Source organism: Panicum hallii, chromosome 8 (genome assembly GCF_002211085.1).
Source record: "Panicum hallii strain FIL2 chromosome 8, PHallii_v3.1, whole genome shotgun sequence".
Taxonomy (NCBI): Eukaryota; Viridiplantae; Streptophyta; class Magnoliopsida; order Poales; family Poaceae; genus Panicum; species Panicum hallii.
The window spans coordinates 41,507,248-41,525,827 of NC_038049.1; the positions used below are offsets into that span (position 1 = coordinate 41,507,248).

Below are 18,580 nucleotides of genomic sequence, written 5' to 3' on the forward strand. Positions count from 1 at the left end.
GCGTTGAACTCCAGGAGTCGTTGAAACTCCCGTCCTGACCCAGATTCGAAGCACGGCACCTTCTTAGAACAAAGCCCAGGGGTAGCCCCCCCTCGTGGTCAATTTTTTTAGAATGCAAAGAAAATTCGAACAGTCTAGTCTATAATATACACATGGTTCGAGCTAGGTGTAATCCAACTGCTGTATTCACCGATGTGCATGCATTTACGGATGCAAACTATAACATCAAGACCCTATAGAGTATTCCTAGTAGTCAACATGTAGAGCGTACTCCTGAATTTTCCTTGCACCATTTTTACTGAAGGAACAAGTGAGAAATATGTCAATTTTTGATGATCTTGCAACTCATCTGCCAGTTGACAACTCAATGGCTTCCTGAATGTTTAGAGATTCTTCACTGAAGCTGAATAGTTTGCGCTGCTGCCTCGTTTCGTGCTGTTGTCGTCGGTTGAGCTCAGCTAGCTGCCACTCCTCCCATCGCTCTACTGGGACAAACTCTCCTTCCAGCATCTGCACCACCTCAGACATTGCAGGGCGTTGATCAGGGTCCATGTGGGTGCAGAGGAGTGCTATCTGGGTAATCTTCTCCAGCTCTTCACGGTTGTACGCACCACCTAGATTGTGATCAACAATTTCATGTAGTCGCCTTTCTTCCATCAATATTTTGACCTTCACATTTGCAATTTGAATCAACATATGAATTTCATTATTGTTTAAAAGGGGCCAATTATGTGAAAGTATGAAGTAATGTTTGACCAGAAAATATAAGATAATTGCATGGTTATACCTATTGCTGCTACTGATACTATATGTCTTTTTTTCTCTCGAACGTGCAGGAGAGCTGTGCATCAATATATTAAGAAGAAAATGGGGATAAAGAACCTCAGAATGTTACAGATATAAAGGGCCTGTAACCCACCCTTCTTACTGAATAGCTAACTTACTCTTAAGACCAAAAACAACAAGACTGGGAACACTAGACCGAAAGACCTAAGTGACTGTAGTTACTAGGGTGAGGAGGTAAGAAACTCCTCGAGCCCCAGCTATACACCACTGCTGCAACTCCTCTTTAATGACCATGATACTATATTTCTGATTACTGTGCTTAGCTAAACTGTCTGCTTAGACCTTAACATGCTTCTCTTACTTAATTTTCCTTGATCTATCAGTAGCATTGTGCAATTTGATATTTATCAGTGTACTTGTACAGCAATCAATAGGATCATCTAATTATCTTACCTGATCAATTAGCATAATCTCGCCTGCTTCTTCAATACGGTCAGGATAGAATGCAATTGCTCGCTCCCCTGTTACAATCTCTAACAGTGTGACACCATATCCAAATACATCTGTCTTAACTGATGGCCTTCCTGTCTTTATGTACTCAGGAGCTATGTGGCCTATAGTGCCACGAACCCCCGTCGTGACTGTGTTCCTCCCTATGTCCACCATCTTCGCCAACCCAAAATCTCCTACAACTGCTTCACAGTTCCCATCAAGCAGGACATTGGCAGCCTTCACATCACGGTGGATGATCTTGGGATTACAGTGCTCATGAAGGTACTCCAATCCACGGGCAGCACCAAGAGCAATTCGCATTCTTGTAGACCAATCTAATGCTGGTTCATTTAGTTTTATATCTGCATTTTCAAGTTTCGTTACTATCATATCTGAGAAGACGAAAGGTATAGGGGAATTATTATGTTACATCTATACTTTTATGAAATTATTATAGTATCCTAGATAAAATTTAGAGAAAGATCAACTATGCATACTACATGTTTTCTTCATCAAAACTTTACCACTTTCACTCCTAATTTCCCGCAATATATTAGCTTATAGACACAACTGCATCCTTCAAGTGACAATTCTGAGTGAAGACAATCAACCAGACAAAGCCATAGACTTACAAATAAAGACATGATGAGAAAGAGATGATCTCAGCCTAGTTGAGTTGTACCTCTTAAACGGGAAGCAACACTCAGATTCTCCATGAAAGGGTAGACCAAGAGTCTTTCTGTCGGTGTCGTACAGAAACCTATCAACCTTAATATGTTCTTATGTACAGCAATGCTTATCAATTCAACTTCTCTGAGGAAAGGCAGGTCCCCTTCAGGACTCTCCACGTTAAACAGTCGTTTCACTGCAATCTTTATACTGTCTGGACCTGGAAGAACTCCTTTGTACACCTTACCAAAACCACCCTTGCCAAGAACATTCTGTTCACTGAAATTGTTAGTTGCAATCTGGAGCTCTCGCCATGAGAACCGCTTTATCTGCCCAAACTCTAGTCTGTGATCATTCTGACCTGGAATTGTTGAACATGTTCATCTTGTATCAGTTAAAATAAGTTGGGTATTTTCTTTCAGAATGCTAATTTATTTAGCCATTTCAATTTCTGAAAATGTTTTCCGCATTGAAAAATGAAAATTACCACTATGGTCACTATCAAACAAAAACATAGTTATTCACTTATGCTCCTAGACAAACCTGAGACATCAATGAAGATTTCAGGTCGGTAACGCATTCTTTGCCACCATAACACAATTAGAACTCCAATGACAAGGAGAGTGACTGCTCCAGCAATGCTTCCAAGAACCACCTTTAGCTTGGACATTTTTGATCCGCCTGAATGTATTATGATCAAGTATTTAGCCTGAGAAAAATGCACTTACAGTCTCCCTCAAAATTTAGTGTTCAGTAGGGATTGCCAGTTTGTCAGTAAATTACCTGTTCTTGTGCTGCCTCCTTCACATGAAAATAAATGTTGGCCACAATTCAGATGGTTACCTGTATAGCTGGAAAGACAATTTTACAATTACTAAGTCTATTGTACAGTAGCACACATGAAATTTGTTTCCGTAATCTGCTTTGGTGCAGAAATGACATACTTGTATTGAGCCACCCGAAGTAGATATTGTGGTATTTCACCGCTAAGATTATTATACGCAAGATTGCTGCAAAATAAAGTGGCTTATGATATATGATTGCAGAACTGTTATTGACTTACTTAAACAAACAATTGGCAGTAGTAAGTATAACAATTGGCAGGTTTTACATGATGAAGTTAAAAACTCACATATTATTCAATGATGGAAGATTTAAGAAAGAGCTTGGGATACTCCCGCTTAAATTGTTTTGGCTTAGATCCCTGTCCAAATTATCACATTGTTAGAGCCTTTTTATCAACCTTGATAACATGAGTCATGGCTGACTTACAGAATTTCAAGTTTAGGAAGACGGCCAAGGGAATCCGGTATCGAGCCATTTAAATTATTTCGTCCAAGGTTTAGAGTTGTCAAACTTGATAGGTTCCCAAACTCCTGAGGAATCCCTCCAGTTATGCTGTTGCCATTCAATAGCCTGAAACCATAGTATGTAGCAGTCAGCAAGGTTACCTGTTTTATATGGGCACATAATTTTATATATGATTGGACCCATGTTTATGAGGACAAAAATATTTGACAGGCAAAAGAATGGAACTTACAGCTGTTGTAAAGTTGTTAGCTTTGCAATGCTGGGTGACAAGACCCCTGTTAATCCAGATGAGGACAAACTTCTGCAGAGTCAGAAATGAGAAACTAAGCAAACAGTCACGTAGACAAAGTTCGTTGCCTTACAAATGCAATAGTGAAACTAGATAAGAGTGAAGTATAGAAATATTCCATCCAAATGGAAACGCTTCTTTATGAAATTTCCTTATATTTGAAAACCACAGTGTGAATTTGGTTGAACCTTAGCTGCCTTGGTCAATAATGGAATTCAAACTTCGAGTAAACTTACATTTTTGTAACTTTGTTGTCTTGACAAGTAACATGGTCCCAATAGCAGGGGCTCATTTGATTATCCTTCCAGTCATTAAGGACACCACTGTTATCGATGAGGAGTTGCCTCATTTCATAGAGTGCTTCAACTGCAGACAAAACAGTCTCTTATTTCTGGGGTCATCATGTAGACATTCTCCAGAGATAGTAGCTTAATTAGCTTAGGTTTCAATCCTAACGAAGTTCCCAATAAAGTGGTTAAATCCTTCTTATTGAATCTATTCAATGTCTTACCTGCAATCTGGGATTTGTAGTGCTTAACTGTATAAGGCATGACAGAGTATATTTCGCTAATCTGGAGCTGTCTATTATAACTAAGGAAAATAAACTACACTCAATAAAATTGCTTTTATGCTCTCTGGAAACTGGGAACAATATTGCAATGGCACTAGTATGCTGAAAGGAGTCAACCAATCCACTGCTCCACTCCACTGGGGTGTGTTACAGCGTTAGGAGATCTATTGTGTAGTTCCCTTCTAGAGTTTCTGATTCAAACATTTGACTGGTGACATAGACAGGGAGCCAAATTTCTAAGAGACACTTCTGTGGTCTTTAGAGACAGTCTAGTCAATAGCACAATAATTTCCATGTTACCTATGACAGCTTGTCTGTTCAAAGTCAACTTTTCAATTTAAATATGCTATTGTCTTATCTGATGGTAGCTAATGAAGATTGAAGATTATCATATTTGGCAAAAATGTATTGTCCTTACCTTGGAACTCCGCAGCAGCAGAAGATTGTAGACATCCCAATAAAACTAACACAAAAGCTAACAATTTCATGCTTTCTGAAAATATTGTCAGCTTGTTATGTTTTCAGGAACTGGGACACTGCTGTTGTTTGACTCAAAATTGAAGCCCTCTTGATGCAGGATCGGTGCTTGACTGTTGCGTCACCGAAAGAAGCGTATGAGATGGGAGGACAGAAATGCTCAGAGAAGAACTCTGATACTATCCTCAACTGGAAGCAAGATGGAATGATACCTGAACATGCCAAGGATTTACTTCAGCATAAGATTAAGGTTATTGAAATTATGTCTACAGTTAGAAGAACTATGTAAGTTTGTTCTCTTTTGGACTACTTGTATGAAAGAAATCACTGCTACGTGTGAAGAGTCTCAGTGTGGTCACTGGACTTCAGTAGACATAACTGCGTTCCGCATTTCTCAGAAGCTTCCTCTGGTAGTTGTCACAGAAAGAAAAGTTCTTCCAATATAGACATATGTAGATGCGAGTCCAGGATTTGGTCCCACTGAGATTCTGTATCTATATGGGTACTTAATTAGTAATGACCCTACAGGCCTATACCTTCATAAAGGTGTCATTGAAAATGTCAGCACTAGTTTCATACTTGATGGAATGCCCCCCCTTTTATGGATATAAACACACAGTGGAATGCTATAGCACAGCAGAATCAGCTCCTAGTTGCACCAGCATATTGATATTGGAAAACAAGATGAGCAATAAGCATGTATTTCTCTCTCTCCTTTTTGCAATAAAATAGCAACTTCTCAAAGATCGCCGAGACACTGACTACTATGTTCCAAGAACTTGCGACCATGGTATGCAGTCGAATTTTCTCACTAAGTTTCCTGTCCATTTGGGCTATGCAGGGTGCTGGTGGAAGCTTTCGCTTACCAAAGAAGGTAGTGTTTGCCTGTTTGGTATTGTTTTGGGCAAGAACCAAAGCTACCGTACTTTTCAAAGAAAAAAGAAAGAACCAAAGCTACCTATCCATCCTGAAGTGTCTCTTCTTCCCAAGTAAACCTCCCGTTTTCCCCCACGCCACCAACAGCCATTATTCCACAAAAGGCAAGCAAGAGACACAGACTATAAACCCTCAGAGGTCAGAAGCAGGAAACCATTCTAATGGAGAGCAAGCAATCCAGTCAAGCAAACAGATGCCCAAGGAAGACGATGACAAGGACGACGACGACCAAGAAGTCATACAGGCGGTACTTGTATGTGAGCATGCAAGGAAGGTAGGCAAGAACTTACCAAGAAGCAGGGGAGAACTGGAGGTGTGTCAAGCAAGTGGTGTGCTCCAAGCTTCTGAGAACTTTCTCTCTTTCTGCTGTCTCCCGGGATGGTCGCTGGCTGAGCTTGGGAGAGGGGAGAAGAGCAGCTTCTCAGCACTGAGAGGAGCTGAGGAACAAGTGTGGAGCTAGTGGCTCCCGGACCATTGAATGGGTCAAATATATCACAGCTCTCCCCCATCCAGGTGCATGAAGTTCATTGGATCACGCAGACGGACGGCTCAGATTGACAGTGGCAAATATTCTCCGACCGATCGGTCGATCTGAGCCGCCCACTTGTAATCAACGGCTGGCAGCGAATAACCTTCTCATAGACCCATTGGAGGGCCGAAAGTTTCTGTTAGAGCTTTATCCTGCTAAACTAGCCGTCTAGTAGGTCTTCTACATCTCCTAAAATGGGCTTACACTCTTTTGGCAAAAGATTTTGTTGGAGCAGAGCAAGTTGAGCAATAGAAAAAAAAGAAGGTGCATTAGGTGTGAGCATATGGTGCGCAACTAAAATGATGGGAGTTCGTACCTCAAAGTTGTTTAAGGACCGTGCTGCCCGCACCGTTGACTTGCCAATCAGCAAAGGAAAAATTACACAAACCACCCTGACTTTCGTATCTTTTTGTGCAGCATCCAGACCCCACACGACTATTGTGAGATTGCACTCTGAAGAGTAACTACGTGGATGCAACCGTGCCAGAGATTTTCTTAATACAGGTCAGATTACTGGAGCAAGTGAATGAGCTGCCTGGTAAATATATTTCTTGAATAAAATTAGTGATACTGTCAGTCTCACTGTACCTGCTGATGCTGCTCCTGCTGAGCCATTTATTCCCTGATAGTGAAACGACAATGCGTGGATGACAAATCACAGGTCGTCAGTCCTCTGCTCTGCGTATTTACCCAGGCCCCGTTCAGATCCTTTTCAAATTCCAAATTTTTACACTCTCTCTCCATCACATCAATTTTGGGACACATGCATGGAGCAGTAAATATATGTAAAAAAAATAACTAATTGCACAGTTTAATTGTACATCACGAGACGAATCTTTTAAGTCTAGTTAGTCCATGATTAGATAAAATTTGTCAAATACAAACGAAAACGCTACAGTAGCAAAAAGTTCCAAATGTTATAAAGATTTGCGATCTAAACACCCCCAGCCAAAAATGTACCTTTCATGATGACCTGGGACCGTCGCACTAGGAGAGTGTTGAGTGCATCTATTTGTCTATTACTTCCACTCGATTTGCTAGCATCCTAGCTTACTAGTTGCGTGTTGTTATACCTTTTCAGATTAAACGCATGTTGTTATCGGAACAGTTAGCAAAGTAAAATTGGACCAACTCCAGAGTAATTTTTGTGTTTTACTATACTTGCATCTGACACTAACTACCTGAAATTTTTTACTCAAATTGGCCAATAGTTGCAAGGTTTCATGCAGTATAATATAGATAAAAAGGAGGTGCTTTTGACCGTTCACTTTTGTATAGGATCCTGTCCGGATCAGTTTGCACTGAGATTTCAACATGTCAAGCAGACTAGCTACTGCATTGCTCAGTTTTCTAGATGATTGTGAGTTGTGGGTTTCGAGAATGGTGAAGCTTAGCATCAAATGCGCATCTTTTTTAACCACCGCGATATTGGGAAAAAGCTACATCAATAACGGCAAGTTAATCCATTCCTCAGCACATTTGTTTCTAAAACTTTATCCACATGTTATTTGTTTCTTTTCCTAAGAGAAAAGGTTGTTTTCCACTCCATAGAAAAAAAAGGAAAAGAATCTGCTTTAAATTGGGATCCCATTACTATTTGTTCCTTTACACAGCTGGAGATCAGCAAGTTAACTGGCAACCAGTTGTTCTTGTTGTAATAAGCACATAAATTTCAAACAAGTGGATAGCATAATTCATCTTTTACTTTTTAGTCCTGATAAAATTGATAAACTATTGTCCCTGTTCATATTCATATGTAAGTTTAGCTTCATCCTTCATGAACACGGACCGAACACACGCACTCTAGCACCATTACTAATGTGCAGTTTGACACAAACAAACAATTATGCAGAGCTAAAATAAGCTGCTTGAAAACCAAACTATATAGATGCAAAGTATTTCTAAATAGATTTTATCCTTGCTACAATATAATCTAGTTTAGAGTAGGCCACTACAGAAAAAGTCTCCAAGAGAGACGATTGTTTTATCAAACGAAAAGTAGAAAACACATGCCTACAATTTTCTTTAGTACAACTAAGCTACCTACAAGTACTAATAAGAAATTCTCTACAGCACCGAACCATTTGGACATTAAACAAGAAAGAGAGAATAGTTCGTGAAAAAGCTCAAACAGGTGTCCTAACTCAAAGATCCAATCTTAGCCTCTAACTTGTGTTTATACTTTACTTAGAACTACTTGCAAGTATATCATGTATGGTTACACGGCACAAACAGTTAGAAAAAAAAAGGAAGTGTTCTTTGCATTGATGCCCAAATAGGTGTCATACACCTCAAAGATTCAATGTTAGCCACTTGACCACCACCTCAGCATAAACAATGACCAACAAAAGCTTTCGCAGAATTCAATGGCCTGCAAAATCTAGTGTAGTGGTGGACGCATATATTCTGTTTCCACTTTTGAGTTTTGCTCGTGCCTCGCGTTGCTCTAAACCCGTCCTCATCCAGCTGCCCTCTCCAGGAAGCAATCATCCATGTCCATGCCATGGCTTTTGGTCACTTCAGCCCTGAGCTTGCTGTCAGGAGAACACACCGGATTCCATGTCCCTTGGTTCCTACCCTGCTTTGTGTTTGGCACACGGAAAGTGAGTCCTGATGCTCTGATGCAGAGACAAGAAGACAAGATCACAGAGGCAAGGACCTAAGGACAATACCATCAGGCTGGGAATGCAATTATGCATTGTCCACGAGTAGATAAGCCCATTTCTCACGCTCGACGTGTCAAACCGGTCACTGAGTCTACTGTAACTATGTGGAGCTGGTGTAAAGGCTGTCGCCTTTTGAAGTTCTGTTTCAGTCCTATGGAAAGTTGAGGCCCCGAAACAGAGGGGGTCCGTTGCCTATTGGGAATGAGGGGGAAGTAGGGCCGGCAAGGGATATGATACCAGTGTGCTCTTCGTAATCCAACTTAATTTTTATATATTTTCAGCTTAAAATTAAATAAAATTAGAGCCTAACCTTTAGATTCTCCAGACTAAAATTTGAGACCGTTTACCACCCATAGGGGGACTAAACACATATCACTAGTGTTTAGTTCAAATTGGATCCCAAACCTTACGATTTATGCAAATCTTAACTGAATCATAAAATTTAATCAAGTGATCCTCTTCAAAACACTTGAACTACAATGTAGAAGTTCGTCAAGCAATCCTCCAGACACTCAAGCGTATAGCCAGATCGGAAGTATTCACTGCGCATTTTAATCCATTCACATAAGAAGCAGACATAGTGAATTTTCTTTAGAGGAAATATAAGATGGTTAGTGAAAGAGAATCTTACAAGTTTTTTTGAATTAATGACGAACAGATTTGTTTATTTTCTGAACACAAGGAAATGGACGTGTGAAAGGCACCTCAACTAGTTGCCCTGCTTCATACGGTAAAATGCTTAGATGTCCTTTTCTGATGGTGCGCTTCTTTAAGCCTTATTTACTATCGTACTAGATTTACGCGATTAGTAAATAAAATATTAATTAAGGAACATGCACGAACTTTGTCCCTTTTGCTGTCGCCAAAAAGCCCCTTTTATCTCTTTTGTGAAACCATCCCTATATACTACTAGTGGCATATATACGGATACTTACTCAAGGATTAAGAAGACAAATAGCAGTGCAAATGATCATGTTTTACCTCACACAACATGCTGATATCAAATAAATATATAACAGAAAATGGAAATCACACCTACAAAGGGGATCCAAAGGTCATACAAAGTGTTTCTTATGCAAATTAATGTACTTGAAGGGGACAGAGCATTGGCCATGATTTCAGGTAAAAGACGAAGCAATTCCAACATCCAGTCCTATCATGTCTTTTGTCACTTCAGATCTGTGCTGTTCCTGTTCTGTCTTAAAAAGCACACTGGATTGCATGGGCTTTTGCTTTCTTCCCATCCCTATGTTTGTCAACAGACACGGGTGCAATTGTAACAGACACTACTTTGCTACCCACGATCTTTGTAACTCATGACTTGAACCAGTTGTGATTTGCAATTGTGCTACAAAACTGGAGACAAAACACCAACTGAAACTATGTAACCAGCAACATCAACAGGTAAATTTCATGCTTAAAAATAGGGCTAGGTTGGAACTACTGTTCAACGTATAGACCAAGTTTGAATGTACAAACGCAGCAACGACAGTCAGTGGGGGCTCGTCAATACTGGTCCCCATTTCATCACTGAAACGTGTCCAGTGATAAGAGACAGGATTCTCCGTCATTGAAAAGTGGCATACGAAAGATTCCTCAGGAGCAAAAACTGAGAAAACCAAAACATCAGAGACGTATTCTCAATTACTACAATACCGAAATATCATCAATGATGTACGGTGACTAATCTAAACTCTGACGCAGGACGATACAAGCACTTTGGATGGTTCCCATGCTAAATGTCATAACTTCACTAGCATTGTTAGTCCGTTATTTTGCTTACTTTCCGTGCATGCTAAGGACCATGCTACATCAAAATTCTCCCTGCCAGAGCATTAAAGAAAAATTATACCACCATTTATGTTGTTTTGCAGTCAAGAAATTGTTACTGCCACAGAGACAACCATTATTGCAATCTACTTGCAAGAGACAACTGCCAAAATGGCCAAATTTCAAGCAAAAGAGGGGAATTTTGTCAATACAGTACCACTAGTCAATTATCTAGCTCCCAGACAATGCTTATAAGGTCTCTGTTTCTGGTAGGCTTCTTCATGTAATGCAAAGAATTCTCGTGGGTCCATATTGGTATCTGAAATCGAGCAAGAAAGCTGGAAAATTATCACAACCATCCAAATACATGTGTTGGAGGTGATCTTTGACATGAATTCCTAGACAAGACGTGTCGCAATCCGAAGTGCTCGTCCACATATATATTCTTAATTATTTCTTGTGGCGTTTTGCTTATCTAGAGTCAATGTGAACAGTGGCAAGTTGTTCCGAGTAGTGCTGGATTCTGTCAATTTCAAGTGCTCCTCTGTTGTAGTGAAATGCAGAGACAGAATATATTTGGGGTGTTCAAATGACTGCAGCGATGATTTGGACAAGGTGCAGTAGAAAATAGGCGACCGGTTAAACCAACGTCCTTGCAAATGAAACGACCGGTGCATTGGGAAGATGCTACTATGAACAAGTCAGTAGCACCGGTTGAACCGACGCCGTAAAAAGAAAGACGTCGGTGCAATAAGAAGAAGGTATGGCGATCAAGTGAAAAAGGTGCCAGAGGCATCGGTTGAACCGACACCCTTGAGTAATGTGTCGGTACAATGAGGCAAGCAAACTCAGGCGTGGTAGAGGGCGTGGTAGAGAGACGTTTAACGGCTAGTATGCATATGCATAGCGACCGGTTAAACCGACGCCTATGACCAGTTAACCGACATTTTAGATTTTTTAGCAGAAAAGCAAGCAACGGCTAGAAGTGGATCTCTAGCCTATATAAGACCTCACCCCGGGTCATTTGAGGCTGCTGGACTACAGCAGAATAAAGTTCTCCAAACCAACCAAAGAGCTTATTGATCAAATTCTTAGGTTTAGCATAAGTTTTGTGAGTTGTAGTGATAGGCTAGCTCTAGAGAGAGTGTGAGAGTAAGTTGTTGTGACCTTGTGCTGGTTCTTGAGTGAACCTCAAGTTTGTATCTCGGTGTGCCAGTCCCTTAGAGTCTTTATGGCTCGTCGGTAAGTCTTCGATCATCCGGTTTGGTGGGGAGCGGCGACAACTTTGTGATGGCTTTGTGCGGAGAATGAAGAGACCCCTCATTTGTGGGAAACTCCGTAGTGAAGGCGGCATCAAGGTAACCGAAAGACTTGGCGTGAGACTTAATGGCCAAGCTTTAGGTAGCCAAACCTTTGTGGCAAGTCAAGAAAAACCTCGGAAGAGACTTGATGATCGGAAAGCAATACTCTCAGTGAGTGCTTCAACAATATAAATTAGGGGGGGGGCTTAGTGCCTACCGATACTACGGGATAAATCCTCGCGTGAAGAGTTTGCTTTCTCTCATCCGTATGTTTCTACATTTTTCTTGCAACTGGTGTGCCTTTTACTTTCTTAGTGTAGTATTTTGCTAAGATTAGTTATAGGTTGCAAAATTTATTTTGGGATGAAGGTTTCACGCTAGATGAACCATAGTTCATAGTTGCACATATAGATAGCATGTTCTAAATTATATTAACTAATTTGAGCCATAGGTTAAGATTTAAAAATTGCCTAATTAACCATCTCCCCTTTCGTAGGCTACGAATACTGATTCCTTTCATTCTCCGTCTTTCTGCTGGATTTTATTTCGCTCCGATAGATACCGCAAAACATCACACATCGATCATCACGCCACGTCACCCAGTTTGGAAGTTTATTTGAGAGATAAGGATGGGAGCTCTCCAAGGCATAGCTTGGGGAACCAATAACAATCCTGAACATGATTGAGATGTAACAATGGGATGTGACAGCACCGGTTGAATATCAGGATTAAGCAGCGACATAAGCAAGCGCATATTCAGGCCCGAATCGGGGAAAGGATTGAAAACTACATCATATAGACCAAGCTGGATAGCAAAAATCATATAGCAATTAGGAGCACACCGACTGAACTGTCATCTACACCCGATCCCCATATCATAACTGAAACGTGTTCAATAATAAGAGACAGGGTTCACCATAGAAACTCAGAAGCATAATGGGAACTGAAACACCAAAGATATCAGACAGACCCATGCAACCAGTTTTCAGTATTCAGAAAAAATGGATACCAGCCAATTCTCATCTATTTTACTCTCTTCTTTAATCAAAATATCCATAATCAGCAACAAAAACTGAACAACAGAACAAGGTGTGGTAAGTGCGAATATAGACGCCAATCGCTTTGATGTGTTCCTCTGCTTGCACAATGAAACCAGAAATGCTGCCATTGCTCTGCACTGGGACGTGGAAAGCTGTTCCCTCTCATCCAAATGGTATACCAAGTGTTGGAGAAGTTACAGCATTTGGTATTAAGTCCCCAAATGCACCAATTGTTCCGAAAAGTCACCACAGCTTTGGATTGTGAACTGTGTGATGTTTATAAACTCATCTCAAACACAGATTATGAAGCTTCCGGTTGTTTATTTGTATAAGGAAATAAGTACTTACCAATCGAGATTTTCAGTACGGTTACGAGGGCAAGAGGAGGCTAAACCACCTGTGTTGTACATACGAGATTGAGTGGAAGAGAGGCTCCCCGCGCTGCAGCCGATTCATGGCAGAAGCGCTGCTCTCCCACCTCCCCCGTCTTTCCTCATCTTTTTCCTCCCGACGACCACACCTCCGCCCCCTCGTTCACAGCTCCGATCGGCGGCTACCGTTGCTGTGCCACCCACCCACCCGCCGCCGCGCCGCCGGCCTTTGATCCCGGTCTTTTTCTTGCCCCCACTCACCGGAGGTCCAACCCCGTCCGGCCAGCGGTGCTTCCATACCGTCTTGCCTCCGCCGCCCCCGACTCTCCTCTATAGCCACCGGCCATGAAAGGCCCCATCCCCAAAAATCCGAAATCCTAACTCTAACCGCCACCTCAACCACCACTCCGGCCGACAGGCGAGGTCGCCGGCCGGCCGTTCCCCCACCTCTCACCGGCAGCCGCTTGTCTTGGAACCCTAGTCCCAGTAGCCCAGGCAGCACGGCGAGCCGCAGTGGCGGTGGTAGGCTGTTGTTGGCCTTCTGTGACGGGTCGGATCGAGGTTGCCGCGTGGTCCTTAATATTAGCGACCTGGATTAAACCCCTCTCACCCTTCTTCATTGGAGGCTTGAAGATCAATACAACGGGCGGCCATCGGTTGGAGTGGTGCCTGCCGTGATCCCCGGCGCGCAACGAGCAGCAGCGACCGGCCATTCCTGCAAGCTGCGCATGGAAAAAGCCGGGCCAGTAAAGCCTGACGAGCGATTCCCAGCTTGCAGGCTTGATCGATGCGACGAACGTGCGGGAGACGTGGTCACCCCTTGATGACGTGCGTTTCCTGTAGCATCGGGACTGGTGAAATGATAATCTGAGAGAGAAAAAAAATCTAAAACGAAACTTTCAAAAAAGGAAAATACTGGCTATGGTCTGTTAGAATTTTTAAGTTAAGGTTCCAGAATTTTAACATCTTCTATATTGTTCCAAAAAAATCTTGGATATGCAGTTCACTATAAAATGCCTATTTATCTCATACCTCAAAGTTTCCAGCTCAACTTAAATATTTACAGGACATACAAGAAATTCATCGACATCTATGTAAAAAATACTGCTGTAACTGTAATTCAGAAATTTATAAATCTACTGGAGTAATTTTCACTACAGACTAAACACATTTGTCACTGCAACACTGGTGTCACCAAGTGCAATAGTTTAAGCCTCTTAAATCCTCCAAGTTGCACAAAGATCATTCCTTCTAACTCCGTCACATTCTTACTCAAAAGGAAAAAGTCTACGTAACCCTCCTCAACTATTCATCATGGACTACTTCACTCCCCAAACTATAAAATTGGATATTCTACCCCCTGAACTTTTCAAAACCAGTCAAATAACTCTCAAGTGGTTTTGAACGGTGGTTTTACTACAGTGACACAGTTTTATCTTTTTCTTTTTTATTTATTTCTGCTGAATTTTGAAAAATTATAGTAACTCACAGAAAAATCATAAAATGGAAAATCTATTTTTGTTGGACTCCAAATGAGTAGATTACACAGTGAACATATAATATGGTATTCTTTACTATAAAGTTTTTGTTGTAGTTTTAGATTTATGCTTTTCTGTAATTAATTGGAATAATTAATAACTGCAGCTTCTATATTACAATTGTGGTGAAATTTTTATGGTGGGAAAATTATTATATGCTTGAACTGTAGTAAAAATTTCATACTCATTGGATCATATAGAACTTAGTTATAGACTTATTTAGGTTTATGCTTGTCAAATATATGCTCCAAATCTATACTTTATCTATAACTAAGTTATACATGATCCAATAATTATGAAATTTTTACTACAGTTCAAGCATATAATAATTTTCCAACCATAAAAATTTTACCACAATTGGATCATAGAAGCTGTAGCTATGAATTATTTCAATTAATTATAAAAAAGCATAGATCTAAAGCTAAAACTTTGTACTAAAAAATACCTATTATAACTTCACTATTTAGATCTACTCATGTGGAGTCCAACAAAATTGGATTTTCCATTTTATGATTTTTATGTGATTTAAGATTCAACAAAAATAAATAAAAAAGAGAAAGACAAAACCGCGCCACTGTAGCAAAACACCGTCCAAAATCACTTGGGGATTATTTGACTGGTTTTGAAAAGTTCAGGGGGTAGAATATCTGGCTTTATAGTTTCGGGAGTGAAGTAGCCCACCATAAATAGTTAGGGAGGTTGTGTAGACTTTTTCCTACTCAAAATCTGCAGAACATCTGGATACTTCTTTGCATCATTATCCAGTATTAAAATGAGAGAGAATAGCTCAGGTAGCCCCCCAAGGACTGGCAAGGTACTTTCTGTGAGTAAGGTTAAGGATAGAGTTAACTTTTCAAGGTTGTGCAGATCCAGTATTGCACTCGGGACAACTTGCCCGAGGGTGTTCAAGTGCTCCGGCGGTGCTTGTGAAGTACTAAGTGACCTGTCAAGAAATCTGGTGAAATCATCATCGATAGCAAGAAATTTGAGGGTGCAGCTGCTAAGGTGCTTAATGGCAGACAACATTAGAATGTTATCCCTCTGCGTAAAGGTTAGAAGTCTGTAAACAGTGAGCTTCTTCAGGTTTGTAAGGTTCTCCAAGACACGCAGTACCTTAGCTGAGCTTGTACTAGCCACTTTGCATCAGGGATATTTTTAGCTTCTTCATTAGTGGATCCAACCTGGGTGTATAAACAGAGCTTCCACAGATCTCAACCCCAGATAGTGTTTGTCTTCTTTGTGATCCCTTCGGTTAATGTCAACCCCATCCTCTTGCTCTTGCTGCCAGCAAGTAGATGCGCCATATGTTGTAGCTTCTCAACTGAGGGAGGCAACTGCGAGATTTTTTTATTCTTATGTCAAGAACCTGAAGATATTCCAACCTACCTATCTCTTTTGGGACTCTCTTAATGTCTGTCTTTCGCAGGCTTAGGTACTTCAACTTATGCATATCACATATTTCCTCAAGCTGATTCATCAGTGATAAATCCTTGCAACTTTCAAGATCTGGTACCTGCAGTATCTGAAACTTGGACAGAGTAGAATGAAGAGCTTTGAAACTCCCCAATGCTGTTAAACACCGGACATGTGACAACTTCATCCTCTCCAGTGTTTCCTTCTCCTGCCTATCACTCTTTTGGACAGACAGCTGACGCACCTTGTAGGTTGGAAATGGTGTATGCCAGTGTCCACCAACCACTATGATGAAATTTTCATTGCTTGACTTGATGACAATGTACTCGAGGACCATGTCATGGACCTGGCAGCTCTTCACCTTGCCATTGTTGCTGCTGTTGACTGCCCATCGTATTAGGTTCCTGTTGATGAGTTCATTGAAGCAATCCTCGGCTATCTCCTCAACCATCTTCTCATGCTTTTCAGCGATAAATCCTTCGGCAATCCATCTTTTGATCAGTCGCTTCCTGCTGATCAAACAACCCTTGGGAAACATGCTCAAATACAACACGCAGGTCTTAAGGTCAGCAGGTAATTGGTAATAGCAGTGGTGCACTATGTGTGTGACTCCTTCCATTGAGTGATTTTTCTTCAACTCTTCACCTAAATCATTGCTCACTTGGGCCAATAAGTTCTCCAACTTCTTACTGATATCATTGCCCGCTTTGGGCTTATTCTTCTCCAAGTCTTCAACTAATGCAGATTTGTGCAAACGCTCTCTGACATCATTGCCCAGTTGATCCTTATTCTTCTTCAACTCATCACCTACTTCGTTGTCCTCTTGAGCCAAATGGTGATCTTCTACATGGATTCTATTTGACTCTGATCTCAGTTTACTAGCCACAAGCCTAGATGCTAAAATTATGGCCAAAGGCAAACCTCCACATTTCTTCAAAAGAGCTTTTGCACCACTAGTGGGAACATTAGGAGCACTTGAGATGATTTGGCAGGACAGCTTATAGGAGTTATCATCATGGAGTGGCTTGAGCTCATGGACACAGCCTTGTTGACGGCGGCAGGCTTTAGCAACAGATTTGAATTTTTTTTTTCATGTGGTTGTTAGTTGGAAGGATCTTTATTAATAGCAACAGCAAAAACCACATTAAATTAAATTTTGTAGGAGACTAGAACTGCTTTAATGTGATCGTAGCTTTATTTAAGACCCATGGGCTGTTCATATAGATAGTGTACATTTTTTGAGAAAATAGAAAAATATACAGCCTCTGCGACAATACATATATAGCCAAATTCTTACAACGATTTCAGCTTAACAGCTGATCACAAATAAATAGGTAAAAAGGCACACAGATAAAACGAAGTAAAGCAATGTCTATTATTGCTTGTTCATCAATTCTGGAGAAAATGTCCAAAGCCAACACTAATGCTTTGCTCCCCCAAACAGATAGTCTCTCTTGTGTCCTCATGCTGCAACAGTGCAATATCACAGCCAATATCTTCCTCTAAAGGCACCCTCCAAATTAACTTAAGCAATGTCTAGCTACAAGTAGAAATGCAATGACATGGACTCCTCATGTTGCGAGACCGAGTTTTTGCTCTGAGTTACCAAAAGTTGTGAGGGAGGTTAGCACCACTACGATGCCCTAAGAAGTTTATTGTGCCAAAAATGTCGCCACCATCAGCACCAACACGAAGTCGGTGCCCGGCAATCTCCCCACCTACCATACAGCCACAACTCATCATGGTCTCACATTGAAGGACAAAGAATGCGGCTAGCTTCACTGTGATTCAGAAACCGGTGCATCTGTCTACAAGACTAAAACAAGCACCTAGCTCTAGCATCGATGTGACCTTCACAAAGGAACTTGTTTGCTGCATGATGCTAATAAACCTGTAGTGAGCACCACAGGCCACCACACGCCCACTGGAACCCACCACAGAACCACACATGTTGCATGGATCTGGTGGAGGTGGCCATCCCTAGTGATGATCCAATGATAGTGTTGCCACTAGGACTGTCTGGATCTTGCCGAGGGATGCACAAATTCACCTCCTAGGCCCCGACCATACCAATCTTGATGATGCAAGCCTTTGAACCTGTTAAAATCTTGTTGGCCCATCATTTGGCCATAGGCAGTAGTTGGCACATGTCCGCCATCCTAGGAGGACAACCCATCGTCATGCAGGCCCTAAGTCCGGTGTGGTACCGTAACCCTCAATAATGGTCACCACACGTAGCTCAGCATCCAGGACACAAATGTAATGGGGCCACTAGCAGCATCGAACCATGCAAATCTAGCCATCATGGACAATGAGGGAAAGCCACCATAGACAAGGAGTGAATAGATCCTATTGTGGGGATAGAAGATCTAGCCACCACCAGAACGGATGCTAGTGCACCACTGTCGTAGAAAATTGAGG

At 41.3% G+C, this 18,580-nt stretch overlaps 2 protein-coding genes and 1 pseudogene across 4 annotated transcripts; 2 read left to right on the plus strand and 1 right to left on the minus strand.

Moving 5' to 3' along the window:
• Positions 1–87: 87 nt before the first annotated feature.
• Positions 88–4,790, minus strand: LOC112902752 (LRR receptor kinase SERK2-like). Its single transcript, XM_025971918.1, has 11 exons — positions 4,537–4,790; positions 3,784–3,913; positions 3,488–3,559; positions 3,220–3,363; positions 3,080–3,151; positions 2,892–2,957; positions 2,731–2,798; positions 2,491–2,628; positions 1,961–2,308; positions 1,240–1,640; positions 88–669 (listed from the first exon to the last, which is right to left on the minus strand). Exons 1-11 carry the CDS (start codon positions 4,604–4,606, stop codon positions 346–348), a joined length of 1,833 nt encoding a protein of 610 aa, XP_025827703.1. The 5' UTR covers positions 4,607–4,790; the 3' UTR covers positions 88–345.
• LOC112902756 lies at positions 667–6,748 on the plus strand. Of its 3 annotated transcripts, XR_003230654.1 has the most exons (6): positions 667–1,020; positions 1,389–1,560; positions 4,696–4,880; positions 5,437–6,044; positions 6,478–6,598; positions 6,690–6,711. XR_003230654.1 is itself a non-coding variant. In XM_025971926.1 (2 exons), exons 1-2 carry the CDS (start codon positions 5,112–5,114, stop codon positions 5,989–5,991), a joined length of 738 nt encoding a protein of 245 aa, XP_025827711.1. In that variant the 5' UTR covers positions 4,806–5,111; the 3' UTR covers positions 5,992–6,019. The 3 variants fall into 3 exon arrangements, 1 of the variants encoding a protein (XP_025827711.1); XR_003230653.1 differs by having other exon boundaries at positions 6,478–6,748; XM_025971926.1 differs by lacking the exons at positions 667–1,020; positions 1,389–1,560; positions 6,478–6,598; positions 6,690–6,711 and having other exon boundaries at positions 4,806–5,294; positions 5,437–6,019.
• Positions 6,749–16,235: 9,487 nt separating this feature from the next.
• LOC112872328 lies at positions 16,236–17,021 on the plus strand (annotated as a pseudogene).
• The last annotated feature ends 1,559 nt before the right edge of the window (positions 17,022–18,580 follow it).